The 15,793-nt window shown below is 50.7% G+C and overlaps 1 protein-coding gene across 5 annotated transcripts in view; it reads right to left on the bottom strand.

Annotated features, from left to right (window-relative positions):
• The window catches only part of RhoBTB (Rho-related BTB domain containing), a 451,872-nt gene that overhangs the window by 301,937 nt on the left and 134,142 nt on the right, over window positions 1–15,793 (bottom strand). For all 5 annotated transcript variants that reach the window (XM_089578199.1, XM_089578196.1, XM_089578195.1 and 2 more), the window contains one exon: window positions 13,136–13,343. In XM_089578199.1, the coding sequence (XP_089434325.1) occupies window positions 13,136–13,343 (208 nt within the window). The remainder of the gene's footprint in view (window positions 1–13,135; window positions 13,344–15,793) is intronic.

Raw genomic sequence — 15,793 nt, 5'->3', positions numbered from 1 at the left:
CTTTATCTAGTGAATTGGCGTGCTCCCTCAATCTGTCGTTTAAACAGCGACCTGTCTGACCGATATAGACTTGACCACAGCTCAGAGGGATATGATAAATAACGCCTTCTTTTCAGGTAACAAATCTTTCTTCGTGCTTCTTATTGCACCCAGGTTTCTTCTGACGCTCACCAGTCACCGTGGGACATAACTTGGATAGCTTGCATGGCGCCTTGAAGATAACATTAACCTGGAATTTAGCCGCAAGTCTCTTCAGATTATGCGACACGCGGTGCACGTAAGGCGCACGGTGCACGTAAGGCGCGTAAGGTGCACGTTGCTACCTTCACTCGGACATTGGAAAAGAATCTGCAAAACACTAAAATCTCAATGTTGGCGCCAAGTGCGGTTCTTGCTGGAGTGGCTTCGGATGGCTTGCTTCAAGTGGTGCGGCCTTGGCTTTTGTGGGCAACAGCGCTTCAGAGAGTACAGGAAAACGGCTGAAGATGCAACGGAATTCCTTTGGAAGACAGTTATCCGCAATTTGCCTAAGCCAAACAAGAAGAAGGCTGGCATCGTTCCAGTGAACACCTTGGGCGACGTTTCACTCCCAAACAAAGTTCAACACGTTCTGGAAAGAGGTCCTAAGTTTAGCTTTGAAGACCCAGGTGACAAGGTGACTCTTTTAGCAACTGTTGATAACATAGCTAGCAAAGCACCAGTAGAGGAGAAGGCACGCTGCATTTCAGACGGCGTTGACGCATTGCAAAGAACATACACCAGGAAGAAAGGTGGTCGTCCTATCCTACGTGACATTACTAGCCATTTCCAGGACTCCGGCTTGTCACTCCTCTTATCTGACGAGGGCGGCTTTACTGTCATGCCGCAGGGCTTATACGAGGAAAAGGCCACGCAAGCTGTAAGCAAGAATTTCAAACTGAGAAAAAACCAGTCACACAAGACGACGGACAAGAAGAGTGTACACACCAGGTGTGTACACTCTTCTTGTCCGTCGTCTTGTGTGACTGGTTTTTTCTCAGTTTACAATGTACCAACTGGCCCGCATTTCAACCCTTCTGCAAGAATTTCAAGCCAGCAGGTATACGGCCAGGAAGAGCGAAATCAAAAGTACTCTCTCTGCTTGGGGAGCTCAACCTTGATTCACTTGCCAAACGTATTCGTGCCACCAAGGTGGATGTCCTGAAACTATTTTTCGCTGCCAAGACACACAAACCGCTTTGTCCTTTTAGGGCAATCGTGTCCGAAAGGGGCAGCTGGCAGGAACACGTCAGCAGGTTCCTCTTGCCGCACCTGAACAGGCTTAATGTGGACGATCCCTACAAGATTGCAAGTGCAGACCGTTTGGTTGAACAGCTCAAGGAAGGTCTTCCCGGAGCGAACTGCGCCTTTTCAGTGGATGTGGAGGACCTCTTCTACTCTGTACCTCGCGGGGAACTCTTGACAGCCGTCAGTGAAGTTATTGATAGGACTGGCACCGTGGCTTTCCAGAACTCCTGTGGCATTACAGCGGAAGCCTTTTTGGAACTGCTTGACTGTTACTTAAGTTGTACTTTGGTGAGGTACCCAGATGTGTGTTTTTTGCAGAAGGACGGCATATGCATTGGTTCTCGTATTGCACCTGTATTATGTGAAATTTATCTAGTTAAATTAGATTCCTTGATTCTAGACAATCTTAACGACCTACCTGTTGTAAAAGTTTGTAGATACGTTCATGACTTTCTTGTTCTTGTTCACGTGAAGCCGGGGGACACTTTACACCTCTTGGCTACCTCGATTTTAGATGTTTTTAACAGGTGCTCGACAAGCCTAAAAAATTTACCCTTGAACTACCTCAATCTGAGTCGTTACAGTTTCTAGACATTCGCTTGTTTTTTAATGACCCTGGACATGTGTGCTGGGCCTACACACCACGTTCTAAAAAGGCATTGCTTCCTTTTGACTCAGCTCATTCCAAGTTAGTCAAAAGAGGGATAGCTACATCATGTCTTCGTGCAGCGCTCTTGAAGTCTTGCCACCATAAAACAAAAGAAAGTTTCCACACCCAAGTGGAGCGTTTAGGTAGTTCTGGCTACCCCGCCGAAATGATCGTAGCTGTGGCGGAAACGCTGATACAGAAGATGCAAACACCCTTGCACAGGCGCACGAAAGAACAAATGAGCAAAAGCTTCGCTGTCATGCCTTACGTGCACCGCGTGTCGCATAATCTGAAGAGAATTGCGGCTAAATTCCAGGTTAATGTTATCTTCAAGGCGCCATGCAAGCTATCCAAGGTATGTCCCATGGTGACTGGTGAGCGTCAAAAGAAACCTGGGTGCAATAAGAAGCCCGAAGAAAGATTTGTTACATGTAAAGAAGGCGTTATTTATCATATCCCTCTGAGCTGTGGTCAAGTCTGTATCGGTCAGACAGGTCGCTGTTTAAACGACAGATTGAGGGAGCACGCCAATTCACTAGATAAAGGCTACAGCTCGAACCTCCCACCCCATTGTAAGGACTGCAAATGTCTACCGCTGCTGAAAAGCACCTCGGTAATCGGGAGGCATCAAGGTAGGCTCGAACGTGAGCTGTTTGAAGCCGCTAAGATCGCTCAGAACGATCTATGCATCAGCACGCCCTCAGTGCACATGACTCCAAAAGAACTTCGATTTTTGTTATCATAATGTGTATAATCTTAACTATTTTGAACCATGTATGCCTTCACCACTTTCTGTACACGCGCCTCAGGGTTTAACAACAGCAAGTTTCGGAGACAAGAGGTTTAGCGCATGCGCGGCGGCCCCGCTAGGTTCCCTTCCCGCACTTCAGTAAAGCAGTTGTTGAAAGTTAGCGCTTGTCCCGTCCACGTCTCCACTTGGTCTTTCTTTTTTTGCGCTCTAACTTCCTCATCAAGAGGCAAATCAGGTTACACAGAAGTATGAAAAGAGGGATTATATTTTAGCAAGGTGCGTTTCTGGGCGAGTCGGTTGAGGTACATCGTGAGAAATAACAGCGCTTGCAGACAAAAGACGAGAGCAAGGAGGACACACAACTGCGCTGCCTGCAAGCGCTGTTGTTTCTCAATATATTTGTGCGGCATGCAGGAGCAGTGTAGACAATGCAAGTTCTGGTAAAGTAATACATCCAGTGGGTTTTAGGGATCGGCCTACTTCTCCTCCTCTCTCACTGCTGCCTACTGCATACTGTCAGCTTGCGACCCGCGTTTGAAAGAAGGATGCCGCGCTGAGAAAGTGCCTGCGGTATTTTCTCACGCTTCGCTGGTTGGGGATGAGCTTCGCGGCGAAGGACGGAACCGAGGGCGCCCGTTCGGGGAAATAAAGGGACGGAGCCGCAGGGATTACCCGTTTCCATCAAGAGCCGGCGACTCCGTAGACAGCTCGTCGCCGCAGTTGAGGCCCGCGGCGTCGCAAGAACCACATGTGTTTTCGGTGACTCGGAGCCGCTTGTAAACCTGTTGCTGCACTGCAGGAATTTCCAGCGGACTTGCAACTTCTCTCCCGTTCCCACGGTTTGACTCTGCAACGAGTGACTCCGCATGCTACAGTGCTGTGCAAACTTCATTGGTGCCCATCTTGGGGAAATGTGCCTCGTGTTGGATTGGCCTCCGCCTGATGTAGGGACGGAACCTTGAGGGATTTAAGGACGGTGCTGAGTGCGAAAGGACGCTCTGGGCCCTGTCGAAAAGGCTTATCCAGTCGCTCACCGTCATTCACTCAAATTTTAATTCTTTGCTCTTCTAATCTTCAGTATGTAAATAAGTTTCTTAAAAGTGCCATTAAACCCGTTTGTTTTTCGTTTCCCAAACTTCAAAGCTTCAGTCTTTCCTCAGCCCGAAGACTCAACACACGCTACCAAACGGAGCCCGGGTTCGAGTTAGCCTGTGTGCCCCGACAACTAGTGGCAGCGGCGGGATGCTGCTACCCGGCCCATAACAATATGCTCAGTCCATGCAGTCGCCAATACTCCATCATCAGCGAAATACTTCCTTGGTCGCCCTCTTTGTTTGCTGGGATTTTCCACTATGCTAGATACATAAAGCATTGATTCTGGCTCCATCCCAACCTGATACTTGGAACTGTCATGACACCTTTGCACAAAACTAAGCGCAGCTGTTAAATACCGCAGAGCCCGCCACTGCGCTCGGCCATGACATCACACACCCCGGCCACCAACCAGCGTATACCAGTTGCGAACTCAGCCCTGCCACATGGTCTCATGTTGTCACACCGCGTACACCAGTCAGTGCTCGGCCATGAGCCATCACTAGACAGTTTTAGTTTCACGTACGTAGAAGCTTCACGTACGTAGAGCGCTTACGGGTCACCAGTGCACATGCGCAGAACGTGAAGTGTCGGCGTGGGTCTCCCGGACGTACGTGAGACTCGGATCTTTGCGTTGCGGTCATCACGTTGCTTGCATACGTGGCGTTGGCAAGATGGCGGCGCCCTGCCCGCCCGCTTGACAACGATAACAGCTTCGTCGATAATCCCTCTACGTGGTATCCTGCTGTAAACTTCTGTATTTGCCTTCAGTTGGCCCATTCTTGCTCTCACATGAAGTTTTAGGTGAGAACTAGCTTTTGTTTTCTAGATAGAAACCCGATCCAGCAGCTCCTAAGCCTGACGGAGAAGCGTTTGTTGTCGTCATAGCAACGAGTGTGCCGAGGGTCTCGCGAAACCACGCGAAGCTCAAAACCTTGCGGTATATTGCGAGACTCACGGCACTGTCAGCGGGAAAAGCAAAACGGTGCACGTTTTGGCTTCATACGCACATGTCGTCAGCATGAGTGGGACACCAGCGCGCCCTCGCGTCTAGAAAAGCGATGATTTATATATGCGGCGGGACGTGAGGGAATGCAATCCCTTTGGAGATAACATGCAAGATACAGTGCGATGGACTGAAATCGCTCAAAGTTTGTCAGAAGAAAGGTGGAAAGTATTTACGGCCCGCACTGTGGCTTGGCCTGACACGGCTCCAGGCCGCTCGACTAAACAAAATCAGTTTTGTTTATCTGCACTAGATGGCGCGGCACAACATACTAGCGCACTTTTTAGGTTCTATGGCAGATCTACACAGTTTGCGTCCCGTATGTGCAGCTAAAACTGTACGAAGCGACACGAGCGTATGCTAGGTAGACTGCTCACGTTTACGTACGTGAAGGTTCTACGTACGTAAAACTAAAACTGTCTACTGTCTCGACAAATCAGCTGATTTTATGACTAATCCCAAATTGTTTGTCCATGATGAGGCTTGTAATGCTACTTAATTAAAATTAACACATCAGCCGTAGAAAGGAGCAAGAGAAAACTAGAGCACTGGTGGAGTAAAATAAAAATAGAAAAATTGCACGAACAGGCGGAGAAACCATATTATAGATTGGACGATAGCAAAACAGCTTAGAACAAAGGGGAAATAGGCAGGGAAGAAATAAAAAGATGATTCCAACTAAAAAAGACAAAGAAATCAAACAACTGCTTCAATTCAGGCAACGTAGCCCTTTCCATTGCCTCGACTGAAAGGGGATATTAATAATACATACTATCATGGCTCGGGTAGCGTGGCCAGTTGTTGCGTCTCCATGGGGGCTCGTCCGGGATGACGAAACGGTCTGAAGCTTCGAAGGTTGGGGATACGAAAACAAGCAGGTTTAATGGCACTTTGAGAAGACACTTCATTGCATATTTTACAAAAGAAGAGCAAGGAATCAAAAGTTAAGAGTTCATGACGTCGAGCGACTGGATGAGCCTTTTACCCAGGGCCCAGAGCCACTGAATGAGCCTATTACCCAAGGCCCAGAGCGTTCGTGCTCACTTTGGGCGCAGGTTAAATAGCCCAAGGCTCCGCCATTTCACCAGGCGGCAATTCATCGCGACACAAAGGTCGGCACTACGCAACACAGCAAACGAAGACACCTGTTGTAGAGTCCACCCGTGGGAACTGGCGAGGAGGAGACGTAAGTCTGCAGCTCTTTCGCATTGCGGTGCAACAATACTGTTACCAGCTCGTGTCCATCGAACACAGGTGTGGCATGATGGCGCCGCGGCCGCAGCTGCACTGGCTTCCTCTGATCCGTTCCGGGTCTTCTCAAACGAGGAGCATCCTTTCTTCCCCTGTCGTATCGTCGGTCGCTTCTAGAAGGGAAGGTCGTTGGCACCGAGCCGAGCGTGGGAAGAGCTCCATCGACCACTTCCCAGCTAGTCATTCTTTTTGGTGGGGTCATCTTGGGGGTCAAACGACCTTTCGAAATTTCCGCTGTTGAATCCACCACCGTTATCATCGCGGGTCTCAAGTTGGGTCGTAACAGCTTCCTCCCCCGCCAGACGAGTCTCCGCGGGCAGCAGTCACCGCTGCTTCACGAAGAGACGAGTTGGGCTAATTGGTCGCAGAAGTATGCCAGAAGCCCTCTGCCGTTCGCAACGTTGTCTTCTATTACGTCGGCCAAATTCTTTGAGGCGTCTCTGAAACTTCAACCACATGTCCGAGCAAGCACTCAACTTCCCTCCGAGCAAACCAGTTCAAAAGAGGGTGCTATAATCTGGTTAGTATAGCTGTTGAGAATGGCTCACACTGACACTTCTCAGGACCCACGCAAGCTGAGAAAACCGAACCTGCTACTATAAACTTTCACTCAAAAACACACGAAAAAACTTAGTAGCAATTCGGTTCTTGAAGAGCATCCCGGACCGCTTAGAAAAAACAGCTAAGTAGGTCCGTGTCCCTTCTTGCACGTGCTTTAAAAAAGGTAAACATCTCCAAAAGCTGCACAACTCAGCGAAAATCACGAACTTTACAAAAACCACTCGGCACTACCACTAAAACTTGGAACTTCGTTTGCCTTCACTCCTGTTTCCCTTTTCCTTTCAAATGAGTTCCTGTTTCCCTTTTACTTTCAGTTGAGTCAATGCAACAACAAAAAGCAAACACTGATTCTCCGAACTGACATTCTTCAGCCGCGCCCTGCGCGGTCGTGGTCGGACGGCCGGTCAACAAGCCGATACCTCGAAAAAACTGCGGGGTTGATTGGTTCCGCCTCCGCGCGACCTACTGCGGAAAGGGCGCCTCCTCCATTTTTTTGTCCCTGCTTGTCGCGTCCCCCTCCGACTCACGCGCTCTCTGCAGCGCCTCTTTGTGTGGCGGTCGCGCGCTGTTCTCCCTAGCACGTCGCATGCGTCACCTGTCGAAGGGCAATGCCGTCTGTGTACCCTCAATGGAGAAGAGCGCTTTCGCCCCGCAAGGGCAGTCAACTTCGCTTTCATCGGGCCCATCCGCCTTCGGGAAAATGTCACTGTTGGTTTTCCCTTTCCGTCAACAGTTCTCGCGGTGCCGTCCCGAGTTAATCTGCTGGCCCTCGCGTTAGCATCCACACCTTCCCTAGCATTTCTTAAATGCTTGTCACGTTCATGGTTTTTCTTGCGCAGTGACGCCACTTGCGCTTTACTCTCAGTGCTAGGCGACGGCTCACCTGAAGAACCGTTAGCTTCTGTTTTTTCCGAACACGATACCTCATTTTCCTGCGGACTGTCACTAGCCGCTCTGATTTGGCTTTCGCTGAGCTGCTGTTTCTTTCGATGCAGCGCTGAGCCGCATTCTGCACTTGCTATCGAACTGTCAGGGGGTGCTATGCGTCGGCCACTGCCTGTCGGAAACACAAAACAACCTGTCTGCATTCCACTTTCTGCAGAGCTTGATACTTCGCTGTCCTGAAGTCGGCAGTTTGGAGCAGCGTTATTAATGTTCTCGGTCACCGCAACAATCCGAGTAGCATCGCCCCTTTAAGCTAGCTCTGCGCTCTGACTTGGCGCTTCAACGTTTTTATCCCGTAACTCTCAGTGACACTCTTTTTCGGAAAGCTGTCTTTCTGTGCGGTGGCATTCCAACTCACTACACTCTTTCTGGCGCGGAACCTGTGCCTCAATTGCCATAGCGGCATCTCTCCCAGGGCTAGAACCGGCCTTCTCACTACCTTCCTTAATGCCTGCACCTTCCACCAAACTATCCACTGTGTCTTTATTACTGTTGGCTGTGCTGCAGCCCTCTTTCTCCACCTCTAAATCCACAGATACTTCCCCTGCAGCTGCCGAGCTGGCATTTCTTTCTGGACTTAAACCTGCCCTGTCGTCACTCTCCTGAGTAATTTCCGTGCCCCTAGCTGACCAAGCGGGGTCCCTAGGCTGGTCGCTGACACTCATATGGGCGCACAGCCCGCTGCCAACACTTCGACATTTGTACTCGGCCTCTACACGGATGGCGAAATACCTGTAAAGAGCGTTTTTCGCTGTCTCATAGTTGCCGAACTCCTCGTCGGAAAGGCGCCCTAATACTTCGCTAACCTCACATGGGAGGATGGCCACCAACATCGTAGACCAATAACCCTGGTCTAGCTCTTCCACTGCGCAAATCTGCTCTAAATTTGCGATGCAACCTTTGAAGCTTCCTCCTCTTCGAAAGACTCTCAAACGAGCTCTCGCTGTTTCCCATTTCAGCAACTGAACTTTGCGCCTACGCTCGTGCAGCTCTTGTTCGCGTAGTTCATCTAGCTCAGCCCGTCTCTCACTACACTTCGCCTCGCGAAGTTTTCGCCTTTCTTCTTTCTCCACGCGGAGGCTTTGCTGCAGAATCGTTTCACCCATCTCATCTGCCTCTTTGTTGAGAAGAGGTACCACTTGCTGGGGACAACCGCCCGACCTCTTGCTCAACTCCACTTCTAATTTACTGAGCTCAGCCTTTAGCTTCAGTAATTTTGCTTCACTCTCACGTTCACGCTCAAGCCTTTTTTCCTCTCTTTCCCGCTCTTTCTGCTGTCTGAGCTGCTCTTCCTTTTTTTGTTCGATGAGGCTTCACTGAGCTCCTCATCATCTGCCCCCAAATCAGTAATAGCCTGAATGATCACGGGTTCTCGTGCCAAACCCCTTGGATCAGTCCCCAATTCCTCACATAACAGCAACCAGTCCGACTTCTGCAGCTTCTGTAGGTCCATGATAGTTCTCAGTCTGGGCTATTTCCAAAACAACTATGCAAAAATACGAAACCTCTAGGATTTAAGCACAGGTTCTAAATTTTAACCCTCTTTTAGAACCTGGTCCACATCAGAGGAAAAGCCAAGCACTCACCCACACATGTAATCATGTCCTGAGACAGCTGCCCTCTCGCTGGCCGACCGTTGTTGCCGCTTGTAGCTTCAGATCCCCATCGCTGATCCACAGTTGTTGGGACGTCCAGGCTTCGAATCCCACCGCTGGCAACCAGTTATCACGGGTCCTGGTGCAGCATCCCAGGGGGCTCGTCCGCATGCGGGAATGTCTGAAGCTTCGAAGGTTGGCGATACGAAAACAAGCAGGTTTAATGGCACTTTGAAAAGACACTTAATTACATATTTTACAAAAGAAGAGCAAGGAATCATAAGTTAAGAGTTCATGACGTCGAGCGACTGGATGAGCCTTTTACCCAGGGTCCAGAGCCACTGGATGAGCCTATTACCCAAGGCCCAGAGCGTTCGTGCTCACTTTGGGCTCAGGTTAAACAGCCCAAGGCTCCGCCCTTTCACCAGGCGGCAATTCAGCGCGACACAAAGATCGGCACTACACAACACAGCAAACGAAGACACCTGTTCTAGAGTCCACCCGTGGGAACTGGCGAGGAGGAGACGTAAGTCTGCAGCTCTTTCGCACTGCGGTGCAACAATACTGTTAGCAGCTCGTGTCCATCGAACACAGGTGTTGCATGATGGCGCCGCGGCCGCAGCTGCGCTGGCTTCCTCTGATTCGTTCCGGGTCCTCTCAGACAAGGAGCATCCTGTCTTCCCCTGTCGTACCGTCGGTCGCTTCTAGAACGGAAGGTCGTTGGCACCGAGCCGAGCGTGGGAACATCTCCATCGACCACTTCCCAGCTAGTCATTCTTTTTGGTGGGGTCATCTTGGGGGTCAAACGACCTTTCGAAATTGCCGCTGTTGAATCCACCACCGTTATCATCGCGGGTCTCAAGTTGGGTCGTAACAATACATACACACACACACACGCACATACATACATACATACATACATACATACATACATACATACATACATACATACATACATACATACATACATACATACATACATACATACATACATACATACATACATACATACATACATACATACATACATACATACATACATACATACACTACCCAACCCTTACACTACCTTACCCCACCCCAGCCATGTGCTCTCAAAGAAAAAACAGTTGTCTCCGCAACGCTACCACTGAAAGGGTTTTGCATTTACACTTGGTGCGGGATCTGAGATAATCAGATTTTTCTTTCTGAGGCCGTGTCTGGGGCACTCGGGTTGCACCGCTCTTGAGGGGTATATTTTGAATTTCACGCGCTTTCTTTGGGGCCTGATTGCGCTTCCTTTAGAAACTCGCAAAGCTGCAATTCTACAAGTTGCTCCGAACGATTACCGGCCTCCCGTGTCAAACAACTGTTCAACCTTCAGTATATGGCAAAATGTTCTGATGGGAGTAGCACATGCCCTCATCCGTATTACTAACTGCCGCCATTTCATCATATTGCGAACAGCGCTGCAAGTGTGTTGTGTATTCCTCAGAACTTTTGTTCGACTAAAGGGCTTGGTATTTTATGAGAACCTGTCTTAAGCTTAACAGAGGTCCTGAAACGCGACTAAAAAATGCTGCGGTATGCCTGGGATGTTCAAAGACGTTGCTTCATGAGTACCTTGCAGCGAAACTTTTTTTCAATCAGTCTTGTAGAAATGTAGTTATCCGCACTCAAGATTGGAATTTCAACGCCTTCGCACCTCCCCCTCTCCCCCCTTTGTCCTAAGTTGCCTCTAGCAACAGAAGATGAAAACGCACATTTCCTAAATCATATCCACCACGGAGAGATCTACCACTTTTTCAATGTAGCAAAAACTCTGCTTTCCTCATGTCATGAATTTTGTGGCACATATAGGTATTTCATAATCGCAGCACACTAAAAAAAAGATGCCTATATTGCCTAATTTCTCAGAGGCGTGATCACGTGTGGAAGCTCATTATTTGCCTGCAAAATTGGATCATGGAACTGACTTCCCGGTCTATACCACTTTTCACAAGTACTTTCTCCCGGCGCTAAAAATGTATGAGCGCTCAGTTCTTTTTCCTCTGTTTTAGATTGTGCATTTTTTGTGTCTACTGAAGAGCAAATATATATAGAATGAATAATTTTCTTCCTCGTGGTGTAAATCGACTGCTTTTATGCCTGCATTCCATGCACTTTTGTTTGCCAGATAGTTCGATTGTCTGGATTTTGCTGCACTGATGCTTTATTTCAGGTGGATATACGTTTTGCTTCAAGTGTTGTCAAAGATACATAACGCATAATGCCCCTTTCGATCAACGTAGGTTGTGGGGATTGGGCTTCTTGAGCGATCGGAGCGCGCCCGCTGCTGCCGTTTCGTCCGTTTTAGAGATACCGGGTGTCCTCCATGGCGGAATGCAGGCGGTCGCGCTGCTCGTCCTATCTTGCAAGGCAAGCTCTTCCGAGAACCACATTAAATCACCCTCCCTGCCGTTCTTCCAGCTTCGACCTCGCGTCCCATTGGGTCACTCCGAGTGACAGTTGGGGGCTGTTGTTTCCGCGAGAGGCCCCGAACGGGAAATGAGATCGCCACCGACTCGGGCAGCAGATAGGCGCGTAGGGTTGGAGCACGGGTGGACCAACAACGAAGGCGTTTTAACGCCCGCGCCCTAGTATGCATGCTTGAGTCCAGGCCCGAACCTCCGGAGTCCTGTCGCCCGCATGTGCGGCGCCGACGCGCTCTGGATTCGAGAGGGCCTGGTCTGGCTGGTTCTCCGTCATCGCCAGCCACTGCCGGGTGAAGACGAGCGATGAGCCATCGACGCGTGCTCCACGTATATTCCCCATCCTTCCTCGTGTTGCTTTCCGTTTAACCCTTTTGTTGGCTGCGCAGCATGCGATCGCCCTTAGCTGGGCCGTCACGCGCGTGTAGTCTTTGCTTGGAGCGCGCGGCTCCGCGGGCCCATTTGCGGGTGCTGCAGCGGGGCTACGGGTTGCACCGAGGTCTGGGGATTAGTTCAGTGTTATGTAATGCAACTTACTGTGTAATAAACACTCGTGCTTTCAAATAACTGCGCCTGCCTTCCTTCGGATCAAGAGCGCAGGCGCGCGGCGAACGCTGGCTATGTGCTCAGCTAGCTCTGGACCAAAACCGCGTTATGTGGGCGAAGTGCCACTTTACACACCCTCATTGGGTACTGGCAAAATCCACAAAAAGAAACTCACAGGACAGTTACCACTATGTACTCTCCCACCTCCTTCCATGGTAACCCCATCCGGATGGTCCTGGCACTCTGCTCTCGCCATACTCTCCTTCCATGGTGGTTTCCGTGGCAAGCACACTCTCCTCCAACAGTGACCAAGTGGTTCCACGACAACCACCGTTTGGATGGTTCCAGTGCTACCCACCCTCCTATGCACTCCTTCCACCTTACTTATCCCCTCTCGCCATACCCCCCTTCTTTCCGCAGTAACCACCCTCCAGTTGAGCACTCTTCCACAGTAATCATTTCGTACGGTTCCTGCCGTAGTCCCTTTCCAGTTTCTCATTCCACTCTCGTTATACTCTCCTTCCACTCTAACCCTGCTCCTCCGTGGCAGCCACCCACTGGTTACGCCAACTACTACTAATACTACTACGCCAACGCGAAGCCCGGGAATGGGCGCTTAACAGCTGTTGCTAGAAAAGCGAGGCAGCCCCTAAAGAAAGAACGTTGTTATTCATTCCTTGAGGGAATGCCAATGGAAAGCCATTTCATGCCCCCTTTCGTTTTCGCCTCTGAATGCTGCGCTCTTCCCGCGTGCTTACTACGTGTCAAGTTTTCGCTAGCCTTTAAGGCAATTAAAACAGTTCCTACTGCAACCAAGGAACATGTGTGTGGCTCAACTGGTGCTGCTAAGTGGTCGTAACTAATGAAAACAACCATTTCCAAATACATAATTGGAACTGGAGCTCATTCAATTGAGAGTGGTTTCCAAAAAAAAAAGAAACTGAAAATTTGCTTCAAATGGGCCGCACATTAGCTACTGCCAATTGTTTACAAACACATGAGCGTCCAAACAGCATTCTTTACCTGAACTGCTGGGTGCTGAACATGCTTCAGGTTGGTCATCCAAAAGCGCTGCTGCTTCCTGGCCAGCAGGGCGGCCCTGATGACATTGCTGAAGACTTCGGCAACACCAAAGTTGGTGAGAACACTAGTCTCGTAGTATGCTGCCCCAATCTCTTTGGCCAAGAGGCGTCCCTGCTCAGGCCGCAACAAGTCGCTCTCCCTGAGGGGCCTGTCACAGGAGGAATGAAGAGCCTCAGGCATGCAGGACATGGAGTGTGCACACGCCACCCAATAATGGTTAAATGATAAAAAATCCAAACAGAAAATGTGGGCTTTTTTCTTTCCCACAGACTTCGAGACCACTGCTCAATTTTAAAACCCAAAGCACTATTTTATACTTCACGCCCCATCTCAAGACTGCACAGGGGCCACTCAAATCAAGATGGAACTGAAATATGCATGTAGAGGTGCGGCCAAAATATTACAGAGCACGCTTCGGCGTTCGAAATTTTCTGGCACATTCTGTACAGAAGATACAGTGGCTTCTTGGATTCATACGAGTCAGAAAAAAAAAAGCGTTGAAAATTTCAATTGGAACCAATTGGATATTTCAAATGCTTCCAATTCTGTTTTTATTCCGCTAGGTAGACCTGACCAACTGAGCCCAATGGACGAAATCATTGGACTGTAACGACGAAAAAGTGCCCGCGCGGCAGCGGGACTGCTCTCGGCGAGCGCGTGCTTCGGGTTGGTGCTGCTCGAACCGCTGACAGTCAGTGAACGCCCTTCCGTGCTGTGTGCCGTGGTGGGCTTTGTGCCCGAAAAACCCATTGCAAGTGGTGAAGGTGGACTCTGATCCCGTCCTGGAGCTGAGAAGCGGCACTGTTACATCACAAATGCCGAGTGACACCGCTCCGCCGCCGCCAGCACCTGTTATCTGCGCCGGCATGCCTCGGCAGCGGGACCCAGCTGTCTTCAGCGGCACCGGCGACAATGATGTCGAGGACTGGCTGGCGTCCTACGAAAGGATAAGCACGCACAACCGCTGGGACGACATAATTAAGCTTAACGTCTTCTGGCTTGCAGACGTCTGGTTCCGCGCCATGAAGCGGACATCACCACCTGGTCGGCTTTCAAGACGAATCTCACCGAGGTATTTGGCCTTCCTGGTGTGCGCAAGCCCTGCGCTGAACAGCACTTGCGTGAGCGGGCGCAGCAGGCGGGTGATATGTTCAGCAGCTACGTAGTGTGGAGTTTTAAATTGGGGAGATAAATACGTTCTCCCTTCGTTTAAGAGCGGCTGAGACAATTCAGTACCGCCGGACCCCCACCCCGTGATCGCGTGCGCTACCGGGCGCACGCCGACCACGGCGGACCTTGCTCTGAGGGAACAAAGGGACGACACCCTGGCTGACACAAACAAGGCCTTCATTGCTACAACAACAATAACGCCAGCTAGCAACAAAATACGCTGAGGAATCGAGGATGTCCGACTCACCAGCACGGCTACGAGCGAACGTTCGCCCACGCTAGGGCAAAAGAGAAACTCCCGAGGCCGTACGGGACGGGCTGGCGGGAACATGTTCCGACCACGAGGCCTGGCGCCCGCTGGCGAAGAGCGGAGTGCCGTGCGACACGTTCGAACGCGGCCAAATCCCGAGCCCAAGAGGGCCGTCTCCCCCGCGAGCAGTAAACACGCCATCCGTGGCGCTCGTGGCGCTGCGACGCCGGCGCCCTCCCTTGTTTGCTAAAGTAAGTAACACGGCTACAGAGGGTAGTAGAACTTTTTGACGGGTTAGTTGGTACATTGTCTTGAAAGAATGTCGTACGCCAAAAAAGGACGAAACAGGAAGGAAAAACACATGCGCCTCTTTCCTGTTCTGTGTTTTTCCTTCCTGTTTCGTCCTTTTTTGGCGTACGACATTCTTTCACTACAGAGGGTGCATTGCGGGGAAGCGAACAGGGGACGATTAAAGCGCGTCCCCACAGTGGAAGACGTGGTGGACCTGTGCAAGCGCGTCAACTCTCAAATGTCTGAGGCCGATAAGATCAGGCCCATTATGAAAGGCTTCGACGAGGACGCCTTTCAAATGCTTCTTGCCAGGCAGCCAAACACCGTTGCCTCCGTCAGCAGCTTGTGCCAGAGCTACGAGGAAGGAGCGCCGCAAGCAACGCGTTCGCCGCCCCATACGATAGGCCGAGGTACTATCCGTTGATGCCGTGGTCGGAGGAGAGCAGGAGGTAAAACGGTTCATCCGTGAAGAAGCCGCACGTCAACTCGTGCATGGGGCTCTGTCAGCAGCAATTCCTCCGGCCTTTCAGCAGACCATCCAGGCACAGGTCGCGGACGACCTGCAGATGGCGGATGCGGTGCCACCCGTCCCTCAGCAGGCAGTGGCTGCTGCCGCGCTTACCTACGCCGCCGTCCTGTCCCGTCCTCATCCCTCGGGCAATTTCTGCGACGCCACTGCAGCTCCGCCGCCTTTGAAACCACGACCTGTTCGGTCGTATCGGGCTCCGGCATCACCATCGTTGCACCCCTTCCCTACGGTCGCCCATGGCGCATTCGCGACAACAGGACCATCTGTTTTGCCCGTGCTATTGCCGGACATGTCGCTCGCTACTGCCGCAATCAGCGCTATCCGCCTACTGGCGTCATGACATCAGCATACGGATCTT

Source organism: Amblyomma mixtum, chromosome 3 (assembly GCF_055824585.1).
Source record: "Amblyomma mixtum isolate Tamu chromosome 3, ASM5582458v1, whole genome shotgun sequence".
NCBI classification, from domain to species: domain Eukaryota; kingdom Metazoa; phylum Arthropoda; class Arachnida; order Ixodida; family Ixodidae; genus Amblyomma; species Amblyomma mixtum.
The sequence above is the reverse complement of the archived record's forward strand: the minus strand, read 5'-3'. Positions and strand labels throughout refer to the sequence as shown.